Source organism: Sturnira hondurensis, unplaced genomic scaffold (genome assembly GCF_014824575.4).
Source record: "Sturnira hondurensis isolate 20B ecotype Veracruz unplaced genomic scaffold, ASM1482457v3 Scaffold0004474, whole genome shotgun sequence".
NCBI classification, from domain to species: domain Eukaryota; kingdom Metazoa; phylum Chordata; class Mammalia; order Chiroptera; family Phyllostomidae; genus Sturnira; species Sturnira hondurensis.
The window spans coordinates 15,155,322-15,177,310 of NW_028077105.1; the positions used below are offsets into that span (position 1 = coordinate 15,155,322).

Sequence of the window (21,989 nt, forward strand, 5' to 3'; positions counted from 1 at the left end):
CTTTGCCCTCTTCTACCTCCCCCAACCCTGGAACAGTATCCTTATTTTCCAAGACGGTTTTGGTTTATTTTTGGTTTTGTTTAATAAATGTTTATGTCTTTACTGGGTTTATTTCTTTATTCGCTGATACTATCTCCTGCTGAAACTTTGATAAGTTCTGTCTTTTCAGACGTTAAATCTGTGCCCTAATGAATTATCTTCATGTCTTTTTAATCTACACATAGGATGACTACCCATTATATAATCCTAATAGTATAGCTTCAAAATTGGAATGTTATTTACATGGTATATAGAAATAATTTTTTTAAGAAAAGAAAGAGGAGAATGAAATGATGTACAACAGCAACTATTTTTTAATAAAAGAATGAAAATCGCCGAATTTGCAAATGAGTAGACTACACTGCCTTCACTGCTAGTCTGATAAATTATGTAAGAATTAGGATTACAACTCCTTTTCCAATCAGCTAAAAACAGAATTCCAGGGGAAAAGATGGGAAAGTGTTTTGAAAAATAGTACAGTGCTATGTAAAAAGTCATACGCCGCGATGACGGTGTTGTTATTTCTTCTGATTTTAAGTCTTTTTGTCTTATGTCTTGCACATACAGTCAGTCAGTCTGTGAATATTTTTGGTGATGAAGTCACCCTTTTATCGAATATTTCTTAGGCCTTCATATAGAGTCAGACATATCCTCACTCTTTTTTCTCCTTATTATTCCTAACCTTGGAATTAAGATTTATTTTTTGCAGATAAAGGTAAATGACTTTTATTTGACATCACCTTGTTAATTAAGGAAATTGGGAGTATCAGATTATTGCTTATTATTGCTTAGTAATCTTGAGCTGCAGCTGCTGAGAAACTAAGTTTAAAAATCAAAATATCCTCTTTTGAATAGTAAAACTTCTATTTTTATGTACTTTTTACAGGGGAAATAGATCACCTGCTAGTTTAGGTGCAGGTGATAAGCTGAAACTAATTTCTCATTTTTTGAAGACTCTTCACTGATTTCTCCTGTACTATATGCTTAATTATCACATATTAAAGAAAAATAAAACTGATAATTCTGAAATGAGGAATAATTTATATAAAATATAGATTTTATGTGTTCAGAACCTACAGCTGTTCAAACAAAATAAAGATGTGTAAGACAGTAGATACTTCCAAATTTAGAGAACTACAGAGAACTTCTGTAATACAGAGAATTTAAGCATCTTTCTAATTGCTTCTTGAATGTATAGACTGTTGACCACTCCAAGGTCTAACATTCTTTATTGTAATAAGAGTGCATTGAAATGACTATGTTAACTTACATGGAAGAAGATAAGCGATAAACAAAAACACAAATGAAAAGCAAATATTCCACGAATAAGCTTCAAGGTAATAGACGGTGGCCATACATGAAGCTTTGTAATCTATTGTTAGTTTATGGAATCTCCATTCATTTTACTTCTTTTGCAGCATCAGTTTTTATATTATATATATATAATGGGCATTGAAAATTACTGCCTGATATTCTAGAAAAGAAATTCTGAAAGTTTTTCTGAGTAAATAGCAGATTTTTCTTTAAATATATGCTGTTTACATGTTTCCTCCCCTTGACATTGAGGTTCTTTTAAAATTATCTATAATCACCTTAAAATCAATATAATTTTCTATATTATAATCTTTTGAGAAACAAACTATACAGTGTCCTTAAGTAGGAAAATATAGTGCTTACCATGACAAAGAATTTCAGAGTTTAGGTATTAAATATTCTCAGCTATGATTGGTGAAATTTATAAACACAAAACTTGATGTTTCTTTTTTCTGTTTCCATAGTGATAGTAAGGAATGAGTTTAAAATATATTTTGTTTTACTTCACTTCCACTTTCTCACAGTTGCGAAATCATAGTGCCCTGAAGGAACACAGAGAAGAAGAGCACACCCTTCTCTCTTTCACCCCCTCAGTGCACCACACCTTTCCCGGGGAACAAAATGCCAGTTTTCCGTGGTGATTTCACCGTAGCCTGATATGTAATTGATGCACTGAGACCTAATTTATTTTACCATACTGTCTGTCAAATTAATACTGTGTGGTTGGAAGTATGTGAAAATGATTGCTATAAAAATAAAGTGTAACTTAAGGAAGGGATTATTCAGTTGATATATAGAAAATAGACCTACATTCTTCCTGATGAAATATATACATTGTTTTCTTATTTAACCCTAAGAAGTGAATGTTTGTTTTATTATAGGAAAATAGATTGTACCAAGAAAACAGCCAGAACATGATATTGATGTGGATTCAAAAATTTATACTTTAAAACACTTTTATATAGAGATTGGAATTCTTGCAAATCAACCATTATATACATATACATACTTTAGTTCTAATAGACTTTATTTCAAATTTTAAACTATAACTGCTCATATCTTAATTACATTACTAAGCTTAGGTTTTAGTCACATTACTTTCGATTATACCATATACATTTAATGTACACATATATAATCACTTTATAAACAACAGAATGCACTCATTTAAAGAATACAGTTTGACATCTGTGCCCACATAACTACCACCCTAATCAAAATATAGAACATTTTTATGACCCTACAAAAGTTCCCTTTGTTTCTTGTAGTCAGTTTATCTGCACTTGATCTTAGCCAAAAGGCCGAGAAGCGATTGTAGTCAGTTTATCTGTATCCTCCACTAAAGGCAATCAGATTTTTTCCCATTTCTGTAGGTTAGGATTTTTCAACCTCAGCACTATTTTGGGCTGGGTAAGTGCTTGTGGCCATGGGGTGCTGTCCGGTGCTTTACAGGGCTTTTAGCAGCATCCCTGGATGCCAGTGGAACTCTCTCTGTACTCCCCATTCCCGACTGTGATGACCAGAAATGCCTCTAGACATTGCTGCTGCATCCCTGGAGAGCAAACACCTAGTCCATTTGAGGGCCACTGCTGTAGATTCGTCTTCCATATTTTAACATTCCATGCAAGTAGAATCGTACAGGGTACTTTATTTCTGGTTTCTTTCAGTATAATGGTTTTTAGAGTCATCCTGTTTGTTATCTGTACCATTGCTTCTTTTTATTTTTAATTTTTTTCTCAACAGAGTGGGATTCTAGTATTGCCAAACTACAGTACAATTTGGTTAAATACCCAGTTTTTGTTGTATTTTCTTTAAATCCTAAAAAAAGCTGCTTTAAAATCTTTGCTAATCAATTGCATCACTTCAGGTTTTTCTGAGTATATATTAATTCATTCATCTACTAGTTTTGAGTCACATTTTTTCTTTTCTCATGTTAGCAATTTTTAAAAATTGAATATTGGACATTATTAATTTTACGTAGTTGAGTGCTGAATTTTATTGTCTTTCTTTAAAGAGTAATGGGCATTTTTTGATATGTACTTATGTTACTCATGGATCAGTTTGATCTTTTAAAGCTTTATTATTATTATTTTTTGTTACGGTGAGTGTACAGTTGTTTTTATTTATGGCTAATTTAGTTCTTTCACTAAAGTGTGACTGTTCTGGAACTTCTGAGGAATACCCTGGTGGTATAGGAGGACTCTTCACTCTGACTGGAACTTGGATAACTCTTCAACTTGTGAGTGAGTGTGTGTGTGTGTGTGTGTGTGTGTGTGTGTATTTTACAGCTCCCAGCTCTGTTCTTTGCCCAGCCTTGTGGGAGTTTCACCCCTCAACTGCACAGCTGATTATTTTGCAATCCTCTTGACAAAGACTTCCATGTGTTTCTGAAGTTCTTTCTCTGCTCCCCCCTCACGTACTCTGGTCCACCAGTTTAGCCTCCTCGGTCTCTCTGCTGTTTGACTTTTGTCTCTTTGATTCGTCGAGATCTAATGGGATCTTCCTTTCTATGCATTATTATTAAAAGTGCCTTCAAGAAAAAAAAGGTCTAATTGTAAAGCTCACCTTATTAGTTTCCCTATTCTCACATGACAGTCTTTCACTCTCTGTCAGCTAATGTCTGAAAATAGTCTTTTGATATATTTTATTTGTTTTTAAGTCGTTGACTGCAGGAGGACAAGTCTATTTCCTCCATCATGAACAGAAGCAAAACTGCATTTTACATTTTTTTGTGGGATTATAAACATTGGAATTTCAGGAAACATCAGATTCTGTGTGTCATTCATATTTGTTCTACTCACATAATCACTGATTTGGAGTTACCATATTCCAAGATGCCATTTCTTTGATTCCATCTCCCCTGCCCTGTTTTCTGTACCCAAGGGCCTTCGCTGGAGTTAACACCATTGACCTCTCTCTGGACTTACTCACTCTACACCACGTTAAGTAGGAAAAATGTTTGGAAGCTGGAGTTGGGAGAAGGAATGGAAAAATCTTGGATTAGCCTAATTGTGGTTATACTTTTAAATTAAGCTCTCTTTATGTTATATTCACACCTGTTGTACCAGGAGCATTCAAGTGAGGCCTTTAGTTGTCTGTCATGGTCTGTGACTGAGCAGGTTTGTTCCGTTCATGTGGAGACATTTTGGAAGTCCATGTGGCAGCTGATCCAATCATGGTGCCTCATTTAGCTGTTTTGGTATTAGCACTAATATATTGAACTCTGTTGATCTGTTCTTAACTACTTCTCAGTTGGACCCAAATTTGGAGAGGGTAATAAAGGAATTATTATTCTCTTCAAACAACAATATCATAGATACACACTTGTCAGTGAATGTTACATCAGATCACTGTTTTTAACTGTGAGGAATGCAAATTGTAAAGCTCCTGCTTTCATTACTGGTTAGGGGAAACTGTAACAACAGGTTATACGGTTTATATGTGGTATGTAAATACTACAGTTGTATCTCCAGGAGTCCAGTAGTCACTCTGTCTCTGGCTCAGTAGTTCTCTATTGCCTCCTGTCCAACTTCTGGTGTCTAAGTTGGGCCCTTCAGCCCTTCCACTAACTGGTGTTGCTATATCAGCACTGTTTATAATAAATGTGGTAAATAGCAGTTGATAGTAGAAGATGCAATTACAGAAAAATGTTTTCCTTTACAAGCTGTATATATTCTACATATTTCTAGAATTTTTAGTTTTACATGCTTAACATTAATACTTATTTTTCAATGTATCTAGCCTGTCTTATAATAATACATGCTATCTTCCTTATTAGACAATGATCTCAGCAAAATTTTATTACACTTCAAGATGTCTGATAAACAAACCGAGTGGATAGAAAACTGCCAAAGACAATTTTGCAAAATGATGAAGGCCAAACCTGATCTGATCAGTGGAGGTGGTGAGTGCATTGTTTCATTTTTCTGGGGCATTTTTCTGTATGAAAATTGCGTTGATAGAAGCTTTGTTTTCTGAAGAGTAGGGCCAGTGTGTCTGGAATACATAATCCTAATTCAAGGAGTCCATTGACTTGAGAAACTTGTGGTGCTGGAGAACCAAAATTAAAATCTAAGACGACTAAGCTTCTTTTGAAAACTGTCTAATATATTTTGGTAAGCAAAGCTGAAGCACTGATTTATCTGTGTCCAGGTAACTGGTTTTACCAGCTTTCACCTGCACTTACTGTACTGTTATATTTATGAAATTTTATTGGATTTTTATTGACAGATATTTTAGAATTATGCTACCTCCAGCCCCATAAGTTTAGTGACTTCTAAATAAATTTTGTTTTGAGGGAATGGATATGTTTTCTAAACTAGTAAACACTTTGTTTATAATCAGATATTTGGATGTACATTTGTTTTCTAAAATCATCACTTTTTAATTAACATTATTTGGAGTAAAGAATAAGGTCTAAGTTAAAAGTTCTGATGTTAATATAAGCTAGATTTATTGAAAGCTGTAATTTAAAAGTAATTGTCTACTTTATCAACATGCTTTATGGTTTTCATATTTGTATCATGTAAAATTAAAAGTGGAGAATAAAAACAAGTTTATATTTTGTTGTAGAAATTATATTCTGAAGAATATGATATATATCTATGGTAATAAGTCAAATACTATTCTTAAATTTTATATAAAGTGAGTAGTTAAACTGTGTTTTACCATAAAATATTTATAAAATATCTATCATAAATATATATGCATTTATTATTGATTACATCATAGAGAATATTTAAAATAGACTACCAGTGAGTTCTACACATGTCAAAACATACAGAACAAGTTGAGAAAGCAGCAGCTTGGTATAGTGTTCATTTAAACATGGTAAGTATGTGTGTGACTATAAAACAGGATAAACAAATAGCACTTGCCATGAACACTGTATTGCCTTGGAATCTTGTGGCATTTCCCCCAAGTCTTGCCCTCAGTTACTCATTACCCTGCTACAGTGTCCAGAACTAGACTGTGAGCTACTCTCAGTAACAGACCCAGCCCTCTATGCCCATCATGTTCTAGTAGCTTATACCAAACCCTGTTACTTTTCACTGCAACTTTAAAAGACAGTCTACATTTTATGGATAAGGAAACTAAGGCCTGGAAATTTTATGTATTTAGCCCACTTCACAGTTGAGAAACAAACCAAGGCAACCTAACACCCAGATTCATGTTTTGTATCACTTTGCTGTGCTTCTTCTTTGCACTTCCTCTTTTGTGCCTAATGTTTTATACATCAGAGACAAATAACATTTATTAAACACAGGTGAACATAATACTGGTTTAGATAAATTATGATACAATTTATAATGTCTCATGTCTCATAACATCGGTTTCCTGCCTATAAACTAAAATGAACTAATTTTGCAGGTAATCTGAATATATACATATTAGGCAAATTTATGCTTTTATGGGGCAGACATGTCAATTTCTGTATTTGTGTGTGTGCATGCACATGTATAGGCTGCCTCTGTTATCTGGGTCAGCCGAGATCTTTTTTTTTTTAAATTGTTGTTCAATTACAGTTTTCTGTCTTTTACTCCCCTCCCAGCCCACCCACCCAGCCCTCTCAACTCAGATCTTAAATGTAAGCAGTCCACAGCCATAAAGAGCTGAAGATTTTTAGATTATCATCAGCTATTGTGCAGCTCCTCTCTAAAATGTCTGGCTCTGAAATGCACAGTGAACACTGTGTACATTCAATAATTTTCATAATTATAGTAATGAGTGAATGAATTAGTTGTAATTTCTCTATAAATTATTTTTCTATAAATCCAAAAGGAAGTAAACAAAAGGACGTTCGGTTCATGAGAGCTTATTGAGAAGCTACTTGCTGGCCATGTGCTCCTCCCCACTGTGGACAGCTGCTGCCCTATGTGGTAATGGTGAGGGGAGAGAACAGTCCATCAGCAGTCTTTCCTACTGATTGAACCCAGGCTATCTAAACAGCTACCAGGAGAGAAGATTTCCAGCTTTCTAAGACTTGGTGTTTCTGGAGTTTTCCTTCCAGGCTTTTAGCTTATGAGAACAAGTGAGACAGTGAGGATGTACAGCTGGCTACAGGACGTTCCTGCTCTCACTGTAATGAGTTGCTGGTAGAAGCAATGAACCCGTTGCTTCTCTTCTATAATCCAGAGCCCTCACATCAAGTTAATAAAACAGAAGTCAGATTTGTTCTTAGAACCTTATTTTGGTCTATATATGTCTCCCCTCTGTACTACTCCATCCTGTTATATCTCAGACCTTTCTTCCTAAGATAGAAGTAACTAGAACTTGTTTACTGAACCTTAATTAATTAATTTTCATGTGTTTATTTTATTCAGCACTGGGAGAGAACACAGATACTCCATTAGGTTTAGTTGCAAACGTGTTCATGAGCTACCTCTTTTTAATTATTAAAACACAGATCGTTCCACAATTCTGCTTGTTTCCCCCCTTATTGTCTGAAAGGTCCCTGTAGGTTGATTGACCTCTGGTTTCTGCTCAGTTTACTCACTGACCCTTTGATGTCTATTCATCCTAAACAGTGGATTTTATAATGAATTGCATATTTAATATTTCTCAGCCTTTACATCTGTTTTACATTCATCTGCCTATAAAAAGAAGCCTCTGCATTTTTCGTGTGATCTCTTAACCAGTATTTCTCATTAATCTTTTATGTGAGACCTAATAATTAAATGTATAATTTGATCTATATTCCAAGTACAGCCTCCCTATTTTTGTTTACTAATATTGATAACATAATTTATAACCAGAATGCTGGTGTAGGATACATGCAATTTGAGTTAGTTGTCAGGTGATATGTACAACATGCATGATAGGCAATATTGGAAATTGTGTTACACTTTCTAACTATAATACATTTTGGGTAACCATTTAGTACATTTTGGGCACCCTTCAGATGCCCAAATTATCACAGCTTGGACTCTATGAAATGTTTTTATTAAAAAGCTGGCCTCTGTCCTTTCAAACTACTTTTTTTCTGTTAACTTCTGAAAGAATCCTGGTTTAGTAACAACAGTGAAGTTGTCTAAACTTGTTCCTGTTCTTAAATGTAGAGTTCAAGATAATGCTAGGGACTGAATCTGAGCTGCAACAGTGTGCATTATTAGATTGCTCTACATAATTAAGGCACCAAGATGGTGTGAAGCAAAAGCATGTCTAAACAAAAAAGTATATTTTTGCTTTTTCTAATTTACTTCTGGCTGTGTTTAAGTTTCTTTTTATTTTCTTTGAATGTTTAATAGAATTTTCCCTTTTGACCTCCATTCATCTAAATTTCAATGTTATCCCCAAATTTTAGATTTTATCTCCAAGTGAGATACCATGGAAAATGTAAAATAAAATATATTTTTCTTCTTGCATTCTTTTTTTCTGATCGCTCTCACCAGCATGTACGCAGTCACTGAAAGGAATAAGCTAGTTCTCTTCTGCTTCTCCCTTCTGTACTTCGACCCATTTTGTTACCCATTCTTACAGAGCTTATTACTAAATATGTCCTTTTTCTGTTCCTTCTCCTCCATATCTCCTACTTTAATTCAAGTACTAATTAAACTGTTCAGCAGTTGGACTACTGTTGTCTAAAATTGATCATTTTAGGAAAACCAGAAATTATAAATAAGCAAATTGAACAAACTGAAATTAAACTATAATTTTATCATTCAGATATTAGCATTGTCTTTATTTTTAGCCCCCCAAAGTTAATGCCTATTATACTATTTTTCTTTTTTCTTTTCACTGAGTACAATATTGTATAGATTTTTTAATGTCAGAAAAGATACTTCCACAATATAATTTTAAAGTCTGCTTATTTGATCTGATTCTTTATTGTGCTTTTTAAAAATTTCATTTGAACCACTGGGACCCTAGCCAGTGAAGATACTCACATTTCATTTCAAATATACTGTAAGGAGACCAAAATCTTCAGTAGTACAGATCACCTGATAATATCAAAGCACTAATAATTCACTTTAAAAAAGAGAGAGACACATAGCCAAAGTGTAGACTGTTTGGTTATATAAGCAGACACAGACATTAGGGCTCACGATAGAAAGCACAGGAGGGGCCACGATGATGAGAATAAGAGCCTGAGTTCTAAAAGGAGGATCCGCAGTGGCTGCTGCTAAGTGGGTAAAAGCATTGATTCTTTTGTTCTCCCATTGACTTTATCCATATGATCACTGTCACATGTCATTACTGGTCTGTCCTCAGCAATGTTCTCCCAATGGCACCTGCCCATCATGTGTTTCTAAAGCTGCTTTTCTCATAGCCTCTCTTCTTGGTATAAGCAACCAGGGAAGGAGGAATTCAGCACAATTCCTCATTATTCTGTCACCTTCTGAATTCTTTTGTGCTTCAGTATTCCTCCTATACCCAGGTAGTACTCTTAAGGTTGTTGCCTTTCTCTGATCCTGAGGTGGCCTGTCTTCTCTCCACTTGTGGCTATAAAGTAGTTGTACTTGATACAGTCAGATAGTTCTCCGACACATAATACCAATCACATGGTAAAAAATGTAAGACAGCCCTGGTTGGTGTAGCTCAGTGAATTGAGCACGGGCTGTGAACCAAAGTGTCGCTGGTTCAATTCCCAGTCAGGGCACATGCTTGGGTTGCAGGCCAAGTCCCAACTTGGGGACACACAAGAGGCAACCACACATTGATGTTTCTCTCCTTCCCTTCCTCTCTGTCTAAATATTAATACAAATAAAATATTTAAAAAATGTAAGACATTATTTCAAAGAGAGTAGGAAATTTTTTTAAATGTGAAAATGCATGTGGTAGTCTAATTTACATGATGAAACTTATATTCATACTTCATGGAGACTAAATAGTCATTATGAAAAAAAGTATAGGATGACTTCTACTTTTCAAAGGTAGAGTGGATGTTCTTTTCCTTACCCCTCTTACTATGTGCAGCTAAAATCTCTGGACCTCGCATATAAAACAAACGTAAGATGTCTCTGGAAGATGAAGAGAATAAGACAGACCAGCAAGGGACCTTAGGTCCAAAGGAACATTCAGAGGTCAGGTCTCTGGGTTTTCTTTTCACCTCACATATCCTAGACTGAGTGATTAAGAGTGCCAACATAATGCAGAAAAAAAGAGGGAGGTGAGGTGGGTGATGAAAGCCTGCTCTCTCCAGCCAGAGGACCAGGAAAAGGTTAGTGTACCATGGCAGAAAACTTGTTGAGAGTTACCACTTTGATTCGGCCAAATATCACAGAAAATCCTGCCTGCTAAACCTGGTGAGCAGCCTGGACACCCATCCTCACCTGGCAGTAATGAGGCATCCCTGCCTCCTCCTGCTTGGATGGTATCAGAGGAGACTTGGGCAGAAAGTTAAGACTATGACCACCATCCGGTGGTGACTAGGATGCAACCGCTCCTTCCCTTCCACACATGTATTTGTTTAACACATGCAACTAATGTAAAAGTAGCAAGTGTCAGAAAAGAAGTAGTAAAGAAAACCAAAAAGGAAAGCTTAGTACTGAAAAATACCATAACCAAAATTAAAAGCTCAATGGATAGGTTCAACAGTAAACCCGAGGGAACAGAGGAAAGAGTTGGAGAATGTGAAGATGAGAGGAAATAGACGGAAAAATTAACAGAGCCCCAGAGACCTGTGGAACCGTCACAAAAACACCCAATATTTGTGTCATTGGAGTCCTGCAACGAGGTTAAGACTACAAATTCGGAGAAATGATGGCTGAAAACTTTCCAAATTTCAAAGACTTAAACCTATGGAATCAGTAAACCCAAAGAGTATAAACCTGAAGAAATCTACACCAAGACACAACATGGTTTAACTGTTGAGAACTAAAGACAAAGATAAAAATCTTGAAAGCAGAGAGATGAACACTTTACCTACAGAGGATAATCAATGCAAATAACAGCGGGCATCTCACCAGAAAAGACAGAGGACAGAGGAAGAGCATGGCATCACTCGTGTGCTGAAAACAAGGAACTGTCAGCCTGACTTCTGCATGCGTGGAAAATAGTCTTCAGGACTGTTGAGAAAAGCAAGACGTTCTCAGACGAAGGATTTGTCACTAGCAGAGCTACCCTAAAGGAAGGCATAAAGGAAGCTCTTTACCTCTGTACTATCTTTGCAACTTTCTGTGAATCTATAATTGTACAAAATAAGTTTTTTTAAAAAATAAAGGAGAGAACAAACATAAAGTACGTAAGAACGCTGAGAAAAATGGACTGTGCTTAAAACATTTTGTATGACCAGTGGAAATAGTTGGACGCTCTAAGACTGTCAAGTGCTTGAAACGCATTACTAGAGAGAATCACGGTGAGTTCTTGAATAAGCACGTTTTCAAGGAACAGACATCTGATGGCTACATGAAGATGAATTTATTTGGGAATGACTGTAATTTACTTGCGATCTGCCGAAATGCTAACAGTAATAAAATATTTTAAAAGAGAAGTTGTGCAAACTGTCTACAAACATTGAGCTGTCCTAATTTGGGGGTCAGCTGCTGTGATGGCCACGAGGAGCAGGTGGGAGGGAAAACAGTGCCACTGCCCACGGATCCCTGAGCAGCCTGGCTTTGGCTTCTCCTCGGCAGAAAACCCCCACCCCTTTTTAGCATGCGACTGTTACAGATTTTGATTTTATAGCCTGTGTTGTAGTCCAACCTCGGAGGATAAATATAATTAAAAAGAAAAGGCCCATACTTTAAAATCCTTTATAGAAATGCCAGATCTTTCATTTAAGATCTATATAAGACAAAACAATATTCTATAATTTACTTTCTGGATAGTGATATCCTAGAATTAATTTGTCTTTAAAGTTAAGTGTTTCATAACATGATTTAATTTTCTTGAGTTATAGATAATGGTATTTTCAGTGAATTAAAGAGCTTCACTAAAAATCTTGTGCTCTACCTATCTATTTATTTATTTTTTCCCCCAATCCCTGTCAAGCTTTCTTTTGATCTGGTTGCCTTTGACAGATGCCATCAGTCGTGAAGCATATAATAGACATAATATGTACTGGTTTTGAAAGGAACCTGAGCTATATGGTGATCTTGGTCTTGTAGTTCACATAACTTTTTCCTGTATGAGTGAATAATTATGATAATATATTATAGTCTTATTAGTGATAATTTCCTTTTTGTATTGAAACAATTTAGCAAATTCTGAAGTAATCCATTGAGACTCTAAAGATAACATATTATTTTTTAGCTCTACATTCATAGGTTCTCAGTGAAGCTATTGCAATTTAATTTACATCATAAACATTGTTAATATTAAAATGGTATGTGTTTTGAACTGGACTTCCTTAAGGGCATAACTAAAGAAGTTGTGATGACTTTTATGTACTAGTCTGTGATTTGATATGCATTATCATGTATGATTCGTGTCCTTTAATATTCTAATTATTCTCTTGTATATTACAGCTTTAGTGGAGTTACTTGACAGTTTTGTGCTTCATCTCTCTGAAAGCCCATCGGAATGCTATTTCCCATCAGTAGAATATACAGGTACATTTTAAAAATTTTGAATTTTGAAAGCAGATAATAGACAATGTTTCAGAACATTGATGTACAAATAGATACTATTTCATAGAGATGTGTAATTAGATTACAAATAAGCACAGGTTTCTCATTCTAAAAATCTTTCATATGCATTCCAGGTATTCAGTCTCTTTTGTGCAAATGTTTGGTTTTCCTTGTAACTTTCTAACTCTATTTTAGTCCTTTTTATTTGTCAACCTCTTAAAAAGTTTTTCTTTAAGGTAATGCTTTCTACTCTTCTTATTGAAACCATTGTCCCCTAGTGACCTCATCTGCTCATAATATTTTATGTATCTCATATATTGATGATTTCTAAATCTACATCTTCTACTCAAAGATCTATTATAAGTTTTATTTTCATATTTCCAACTGCTTAATAGGTAAACATCACTTGCATGTGTTTCAGAAACCCTCAAATTCTAAATGTCCAACAGGGATCTCCCCTTATCATACCTTATTGATGCATACCCTCCTCCTACCTTGCCTAGTTTGGTGGGCATCACAGTCATCTGCTGTCTAAGCCAGAAACCGAGGAATGATACACTCTCTTCAGTTCACATTTTCCTCCCAGTCACCAAATCATGTTAGTTCTGTGTTCTTAATATATCTCAATTTTATCTACTTATATTGATTTCTACTCTTTTTTGTTAGTTCAGGCTGCTGTTACCTTTTACCTAGAGCATGACAACAGCCTCTTTAGCTGGGTCTCTAATTGGAGTCTGATTTCTTTTCAAAGGCATTCTTTTTTTTTAAATAATTTTTTTATTTAATTCGTGTTCAAGTACAGCTTTCTGTCTTATATTCCCAACCCTGCCCACCCCCCGCCCCATGCTCCCCACCTTCCTTCCATTTCCACTCCCCACCCTTAGTTATTGTCCATGTGGCCTTTATACTTGTTCATGTGAGTCCATTCCCTTTCCCCCTATGATTCTCTCCCCTCTCCCCTCTGGACCCTGTCAGCCTGTTCCGTATTTCAGTGTCTTTGGTCATATTTTGCTTGCTCGTTTGTTTTGTTTAGATCCCTGTTAACGGTGATATCATATGGTATTTGTCTTTCACCACCTGGCTTATTTCACTCAGCATAATGCTTTCCAGTTCCATCCATGATGTTGCAAAGGGTAGTAGTTCCTTCTTCCTTTCTGTGGCATAGAATTCCATTGTGTAAATGTACCATAGTTTTTTGATCCAGTCATTGACCGATGGGCATCTAGGTTGCTTCCAACTCTTGGCTATCGTGAATTGTGCTGCTATGAACATTGGGGTGCATAGGTTCTTTTGGATTGGTGTTTCAGGATTCTTAGGATATACTCCTAAGAGTGGAATTGCTGGGTCAAAAGGCACGTCCATTTTTAGTTTTCTTAGAAAATTCCATACTGTTTTCCATAGTGGTTGTACCAGTCTGCAATCCCACCAACAGTGAACTAGGGTCCCCTTTTCCCCACAACCTCTCCAGCACTTGTTGTTTGTTTCTTTGTTTATGATAGCCATTCTGACTGGTGTTAAGTGGTATCTCATTGTGGTTTTAATTTGCATCTCTCTGATAGCTAGCGATATCGAGCATCTTTTCATGTGTCTCTGGATCCTCTGTATGTCCTCCTTGGAGAAATGTCTGTTCAAGTCCTCTGCCCATTTTTTAATCGGGTTGCTTGTCTTCTTTGAGTGGAGTCGAGTGAGTTCTTTGTATATTTTGGAGATTAAACCTTTGTCTGAGGTACCATTGGCAAATATGTTTTCCCAAACAGTTGCTTCTCTTTGTATCTTGATACTGTTTTCCTTAGCCATGCAGAAGCTTTTAATTTTGATGAGATCCCATTTGTTTATTCTTTCCTTTAGATCAAAGGCATTCTTTATGCTGTTTTTACAGTGACCTTTGAAGCCCAAGTCTGATCCACTCATTCTTCTTTCCCATAGAAGCTCACCATTGACCACTGCATAAAGATTAAGCCTCTTATCATAATACCCAAAACCTTAAATTAGTCTTGCCCATTGTTCCTTTCTCTTATTCTCCTTTTCTTTCCATGCCTCATTTATTTTTCAGGGACAGCGAATTATTAGGAGCACTGCCAGCTCCTTCCTCTCTCCTTCACTACACACAGAATCATTTTTTCAACAAATAGATACTGTCCTCTACTATGTAATAGAACTTTTCTAAGCATTCAGAAACAGGATTGAACAAAAGAGAGAAACAAATCTTGCCCTCACAGAGTGCACCTTCTGGTGGAAACATAGACAATAATTAAGTAAAAGATTCAGTATGTCAAATGGAATGGCAGTAGATGAGAATTACACAGCAGGGAAGAGAGCTGGGGAGTGCTAGCTGAGGGTGAGGGTTACAATATTTAGTGTTCAGACAGCAGAAGTGGGTGCAAGATATATGGATATTTTTAAGGGAAGAGAATTTCAGCAAATGGAAGAATTGTAATAGTATGGCTGAAAAGAAATAAGGGGGGCAGAATTATTTGTGTGGAAGTCATAAAAGAGAGGATTTTGAGAATTATTTCAGGGTCTTGAACATAGGATTGACATGCTCCGATTTATATATTTTTTTAATTTTTTAAATTAATTTATTTAATTGTTCAAGTACATTTTTCTGTTTTTTACTCCCATCCCAGCCCATGCCCCCCAGTGCTCCCCACCTCCCTCCCATTTCCACCCCCCCTTAGTTTTTGTCCATGTGTCCTTTATACTAGTTCCTGTAAATCCTTACCCTTTCCCCCTAGAATTCCCTCCCCTCTCCCCTCTGGTCACTGTCAATCTGTTCTCGATTTACATTTTTAAAAGATCACTATGTTTGCTGTATTGAGAAATGAATGAAGACAAAGGGTTAAAGCAGGGAGACAGAAGGATTTTGAGAAGATCCAGATGAAAAATGGTAATGGCGTGGGTGAGGATGTCAGTAGAGATGATGAGAAGTACTTGGACTCAGTATATTTTGAAGATGGGACCAGCATAAATGAGTAATGAATTGAATACAGGTTTGAGAGAAAGGAAAGATGGAATCAAAGAAGATGAAGTTATTGATCTGAGTCACTCGAAGGATAGGATTGTCATTCATTGAGATGGAGAAGAATGGGAAAAGAATAGGTTTGAGAAGGAGATTTAAGAGCTTACTTTGTTAAGTTTTAAATACCTTTTATACATTTAACTAGACATGCTTAGTATATGCTACATATCTGAATATAGAATTTAGGGAAAGGTATTGGGTGGAAATACACATTATTAAATCATTAGCTTAGTATATAAAGCCAATTTGCATCTGTCATATCTTTCTCATATTCTGACTTAATGTCTAATTTTTTTGGTTTATTTTAATTGTTGTTCAAGTACAGTTTTCTGTCTTCTACTCCCAACCCAGCTCACAACCCCGCCCCAGTGCTCCTTCCCTCCCTCCCATTTCTATCCCCCATAGTTCTTGTCTGTGTGTACTCCACTTGATCCTGTAAACCCTTCCCCTTTTCCCCTGAAATTTCCTCCCTTCTCCCCTCAGGTCCCTGTCAGCCTGTTCTCTGTTTCAGTGTCTTTGGTTATATTTTGCTTGCTTGTTTGTTTTGTTGTTTAGGTTCCTGTTAAAGGTGAGATCATATGGTATTTGTCTTTTACCGCCTGGCTTATTTCACTCAGCATAATGCTTTCCAGTTCCATCCATGCTGTTGCAAAGGGTAGGAGCTCCTTCTTTCTTTCTACTGCATAGAATCCCATTGTGTAAATGTACCATAGTTTTCCAGGGATGCAAGGATGGTTCAGTATTCGCAAATCAGTAAATGTAATACATCACATAAACAAAAGCAAAGACAAAAATCACATGATCATATCAATAGATGTGGAAAAAGCATTTGATAAAGTACAGCACCCATTTATGATAAAAACACTCCACAGAGTGGAACTAGAAGGACCATTCTTCAACATAATAAAGGCCATATATGAGAGACCTGCAGCCAACATCATACTCAATGGGCAAAAACTAAAATCTTTTCCACTAAGATCAGGAACAAGACAAGGTTGTCTACTTTCACCACTTCTATTCAATATAGTATTGGAAGTCCTAGCCACAGGAATCAGACAAGAAAAGGAAATAAAAGGCATCCAAGTTGGAAAGGAGAAAACAAAACTGTCATTGTTTGCAGGTGACATGATAGTGTACGTAGAAAATCTTAATGTTTAATTTTTAACATGACAGTAAAAGCCAGTAAAGTAGTTTCTGTGTCTTAACTATTGTATGTATCCTCTGCACCTAGAATAACAGTGTCAACAAACGTTAGACAAGTAAAAGAGAATGTGTAAAAGAATGAATGAGGGAGACTTTATATACTGTGTTAATCAGTTTGTCTTGATTTTAATGGGCAATAGAGTAAACCATTTAAGATTTCTCAGCAGAAGCTTTACTTGATTCATCTGTACCTTAGGGAGATTATTTTAGTAACTTTGTAAAGGATGAGGTAAAATGCAGAACTGAAATTTGCCAAAGGTGAATATCCAGTACTTGGGGTTGGTAAACAGAGAGATGGTAAAGAAGGAGAGAGGTAGCATGTACTTAAGACAACAGATCATCAAGGAATATTGCATTTCTTTTTTCATAAGAGTGACATGACCTCTTTGCTGAAGAAAGCATGGTTGAAATAAGTGTTAGTTTTGTAAGTTAGGTATTATATATCATATCTCCATAAAATTAAACATATATATGCACTTCTCATGTGTCCCAGCCTATCTTTCTAGCCCTATTAGCCACCATTGCCCAAGCAAATTCCGTGCATTCATATCACTGAACATTTGCTCCTACTGTTCTTTCTGAATAAACCTTTCCCTCCCCATAACATCCATACAATAAATGTCCAACTCAACTGTGAAGTTGCAGCTAGAATGTCATTTTTCCTCTACTCCCAAACAGAAGTCCTTCCTCTGTTCTTCTATTGCATTCGCTTTACTGTTTTGATATTCATTATATTACATATGACTACCTTAAATTATTCCAGTAGGTCTCAAACTCCTTTGTATCTTTAATATAACATTTGATATATTTTATTGAATTAAATATATATACTGATGCTTAAGCATCTATATTCATACAAATACACTTGTAGAACAATTGTAAATATATTGATAATTATGAACATGCACACGGGCATATACCTAATTATTTACACATAGTAACACCTAATGTAGATTAGGGAAAGGGGTAAGAACGAACATAAGAAAATAAAAACCAATGAAATGGAAGAAAAGACAAGGTAGCATAAATCAGAAGTTGAGGTACGTGAAGAGAATTGAAAACTCTTGAGTCCTTCTTGTGAGTTAAATGGTGCTCTGTGGCCCTTGGTGCGTATTATGTCATTCAGCACTACAACTACTCTCTGAAGTAGGTCTGATAATTACATTTAAAATCAGGAGTTGAGGTCAATAAGAAAGGAAACAGAAATTATGGAGTTAATTTTGAAGAAAACTGTTTGTGAAGAAAATTATAACTTCATGAACAAACCTGAAAATGTACAGGAAAAATATACAGGGAATCATGCCAAGTCTACAAGTAAGAGAGGAAGTAAGTAAGCAGTAATTATGGAGATTTGCATGATCAGGTTAGCTATCCCTCCAGTCTTCAGCGTAAAAATCTCTAATATCAGCAGCTTTCAATGTACCGAAGGCACATTGTTCTATTGGATTATATTTTCTGTAGATATCCTAATGAAATTAACATTATGTTACATGTGTTATCCAAATACTCAAAAACCTGATGTATTTATTTCCTGTCCCCTGTTACACTTTTAAATTATGCTGAGGGATCTCTCACATGTTGACTTTTTTAATTAATTAATTTATTTATTTACTTTTTTCTTACTTATTTATATGTTTGTTTATTTATTTTAGACAGAGGGGAAGGGAGGGAGAAAGAGAGGGAGAGAAACATCATTGTGTGGTTGCCTCTTCTGCACCCTCTACTGGGGACCTGACTTGCAACCCAGACATGTGCCCTGACTGGGAATCAAACCAGCAACCCTTTGGTTCTCAGGCCGGCACTCAGTCCCCTGAGCCACACTAGCCAGGGATCACACATTGACTTTTTTGAATGTAGTATCTAGGCAGATAAATCCTGAATGGGAATTTAAATTCTCTAAAGGCTCCAAATGAAAAACTATCCATTGGAATTTATAGTACAGCAAAAACAAGGTGGCTTCCTATTGATCGGTTGTTTAATATTTATTATTATGATATGCTAAGTTTGTTGGTAGTATTTGTTTGTTTTCTTCCCATGGCTTTAGATATCCTCATCATTTATCATTTATTTTTTTTTGGCTGGTGAAACAATGTTTTACTGTTACAAAATTTCATTATATTTACTTTAAATAAACAAAAACTTGATATAAAGAATATTTTAAAGCAAATGCTCGATAAATATATTCAATGTTTTTTCATGTTTCTTGAAATGAGAAATTGATTGTCTTTTTTTAAATGACAGCTTGCTAAACCCTAAGGTAGCTGAAATTAGAATAACACAGTCACCCATCTGTTGTTAGTTCCCTCAGGATTTCAATCCATTATAAAATCTGAAAATATCAAATTAGTTTGGCTGTTTATCCCCTTGAAGAAAGAGGAAAGAGCAGAGAAAGTTCTGCACATTTGCTCTTTGTAAGTCCATGCAGGTATCTTTCCAAATCTTAACAGACATTGACGTTTGTTGGCTTAATTCCCTGCACATGTTGGGGATTTTCTATGACTCTGATTGCTCTTTTGAAATGATAAACAAAGTAGTCCTTTCAAGGTAGTAAATATTTTAATTGTATTCCTTTTCTCTTTATGTTATTAATCAAAAGAGTGAGAAAAGTATCAAAAACTTTCATTGTTTTTTCTTCTGACTACTAAAATATTTTTAAACTTAACATATAGTTAAACACCTTTTATTCTTTCTTTGGATATTCAGCAAATATACCCTTTTCTAGCCTATGTTTATTGAGCATGTTTGTGAGTATGTAATATAATTGCAAGTAGGGATGTAATATGTATGTCCCTCTCCTCAAGGAAGAAAGTAGGGCATGCACCTAAAATGATGAATTAACTAAGTAAGTTGAAGCATGTAGTACAATAGCAAATGAAATAAAAGAAAACTGATATGTTTTTAGCTGGCTACGTTATTTCTGGCAGTCTGCTAGGGCCTTTAACTATCCTATTTGCATTTGGGTTTTTATCAAATGAAGGTTTTTCTGTACATGCTGCAGGTGTTTACTGGAAAGAGGGATCATTGTTGACTAGGTGTCATCAGGGAAGATAAAGGAGGAAGTGATAACAGTGGGGGAGTGGCCCTGGCACTGCCTCCTGGGCCTGTGCAGATGAAAGCACAGGACAGGGGCAGACCTGCAGACAAGGGCAAATTGCATAACTAAAGACATAGTAAAAGACATGCATTTTACCAAACAACAATGACTATGCCAGTTTGGAGACAGGCTTTGTTACCAGAAATTGAATTTTATGTCAGTAAGAATTGAATAAAATGGATAGATAAAACTACATGTTGAAAAGAAGCAACAGAATATGTAGAGTGCCTGGGGAAGGAAGGAGGTAGGAGGCAGTATACTGACTGATTGATTTATGCGGCTGATTGAGAGTTCTCTCCCTTTGCCGTAGATACAGCAGGGCTTCAGGAGAGTCAGTGAGAAGTCAAGTAGTCACTGCTTCTTCAACCACGGATTTGTCTTCCAGCAGAGAAATTCTTCACTCTTCTGAAAATTTATTTTTTTCCACACCATTAGCCAAGTGCCAAGTGGAATAGATTTAATTTGTTCTACCCCTGCTCTGTGTGGTGGCTCTGCACACCAAACACAGAACAGAATGCATCACCAGAGTCAGGGGTATCCATCACGATTGAGTAAAGTTTTTCAACTCATTTTGTTTTGAGATTACTATAATTAAAATGGCTAGTTATTTCAACTAGTTGAACAGGAATGCTCAGATCGAATTCAGCATTGTTAAGTGACGAGGGGAAGTCACACTCTGCAGGAGTCACTGTTTGGTTGACTTTTGTCTTTAACAGTTTTTTATAGTGTTTCCAGGGATTAGGGAGTTATGCTGTCTATTTTTTAGTTGATTTCAATATACAGAAAATATTTTTCAGTTCAAATCTATGTCTGTCTCCACCTTGCTTCTAGTTTGATACATAAAACAGAATTTATTTTGTTGTTGTTCAATAGATGTTTGTTCTTTCATTTATTCATTAATCTCATTCATTCGCTCAGTATTAGTGTTATTACAAATACACAGGTCTGTATATTAATGAAGATCAGTATTTTCATTCTTAATAATCCCAGTTTATATGCATCAGAATTCTAAGTGTTATTTAACTTCACTTAACATTTTCTGCAACAATATACAAATATCAACCTTATCATCATACCACATTATCATAGGAGATAGATCTGAACCATGGCTGTAAGAGTATATAAAGTCAGAGTATTTATCTCACTGAAACTATTTAGATTTGTCAAAATCAGCCAATGTCACCAACACTATACCACTAAAATTTTGTATATTTAAACTTGAGAAACTAAAATATAATTAGTCATAAAATATGGTATCACCAGGAACAGATTCAAGTACTGAAAAAAAGAACTTCCTGGGCCTGACCCAGATGAATGTAACTGACTGGGTATTGGCAAAAGCTGCGTTTAAATTATGGCTGAATAAAAGAAAATGCTTTTGATAAGATTAAAAGCTTGAAATTATAGTGAACATATGAGTGATGATTAATAGTTTTGAAAATTGGCCATTGTTTTATCAGAGTGAGAATCATTTGTGATATATTTTTTTTGTACCAAGTGATGGAAAATTAAATTAAACTTTTTTTTTTTGTCTAAGAGAAAATGAGGCAGAATCCTTTGTTCATATAAATGGGGTTAAACTGTCCTTGGCAACCTGTCTCTTTCCTCTGTCTCTCCGTGTCTTTGTATGTTGGATTTATTCTTCTCTACTAGAGAGAGACCTAGGGCACCTCAGCCCTGTGTTTGATAGAAGAGAAAATGCCTGTTTCACTCCAGTTTGAAAAATCTGGAGAAGACTTTGCATAGTCTCCCATGTTTAACCTGTTGGTAGAAGTGCAAGACTGGTATCATTCTCCCCTAGGGATGGAAG

The 21,989-nt window shown here is 35.6% G+C and overlaps 1 protein-coding gene across 2 annotated transcripts in view; it reads left to right on the forward strand.

The window, feature by feature from the left end:
* TBC1D32 (TBC1 domain family member 32) overlaps positions 1-21,989 on the forward strand; it is a 181,799-nt gene that overhangs the window by 124,374 nt on the left and 35,436 nt on the right. For both annotated transcript variants that reach the window (XM_037045843.1, XM_037045842.1), the window contains exons 27-28: positions 5,132-5,257; positions 12,762-12,845. In XM_037045843.1, coding sequence (XP_036901738.1) covers positions 5,132-5,257; positions 12,762-12,845 — 210 coding nt within the window. The remainder of the gene's footprint in view (positions 1-5,131; positions 5,258-12,761; positions 12,846-21,989) is intronic.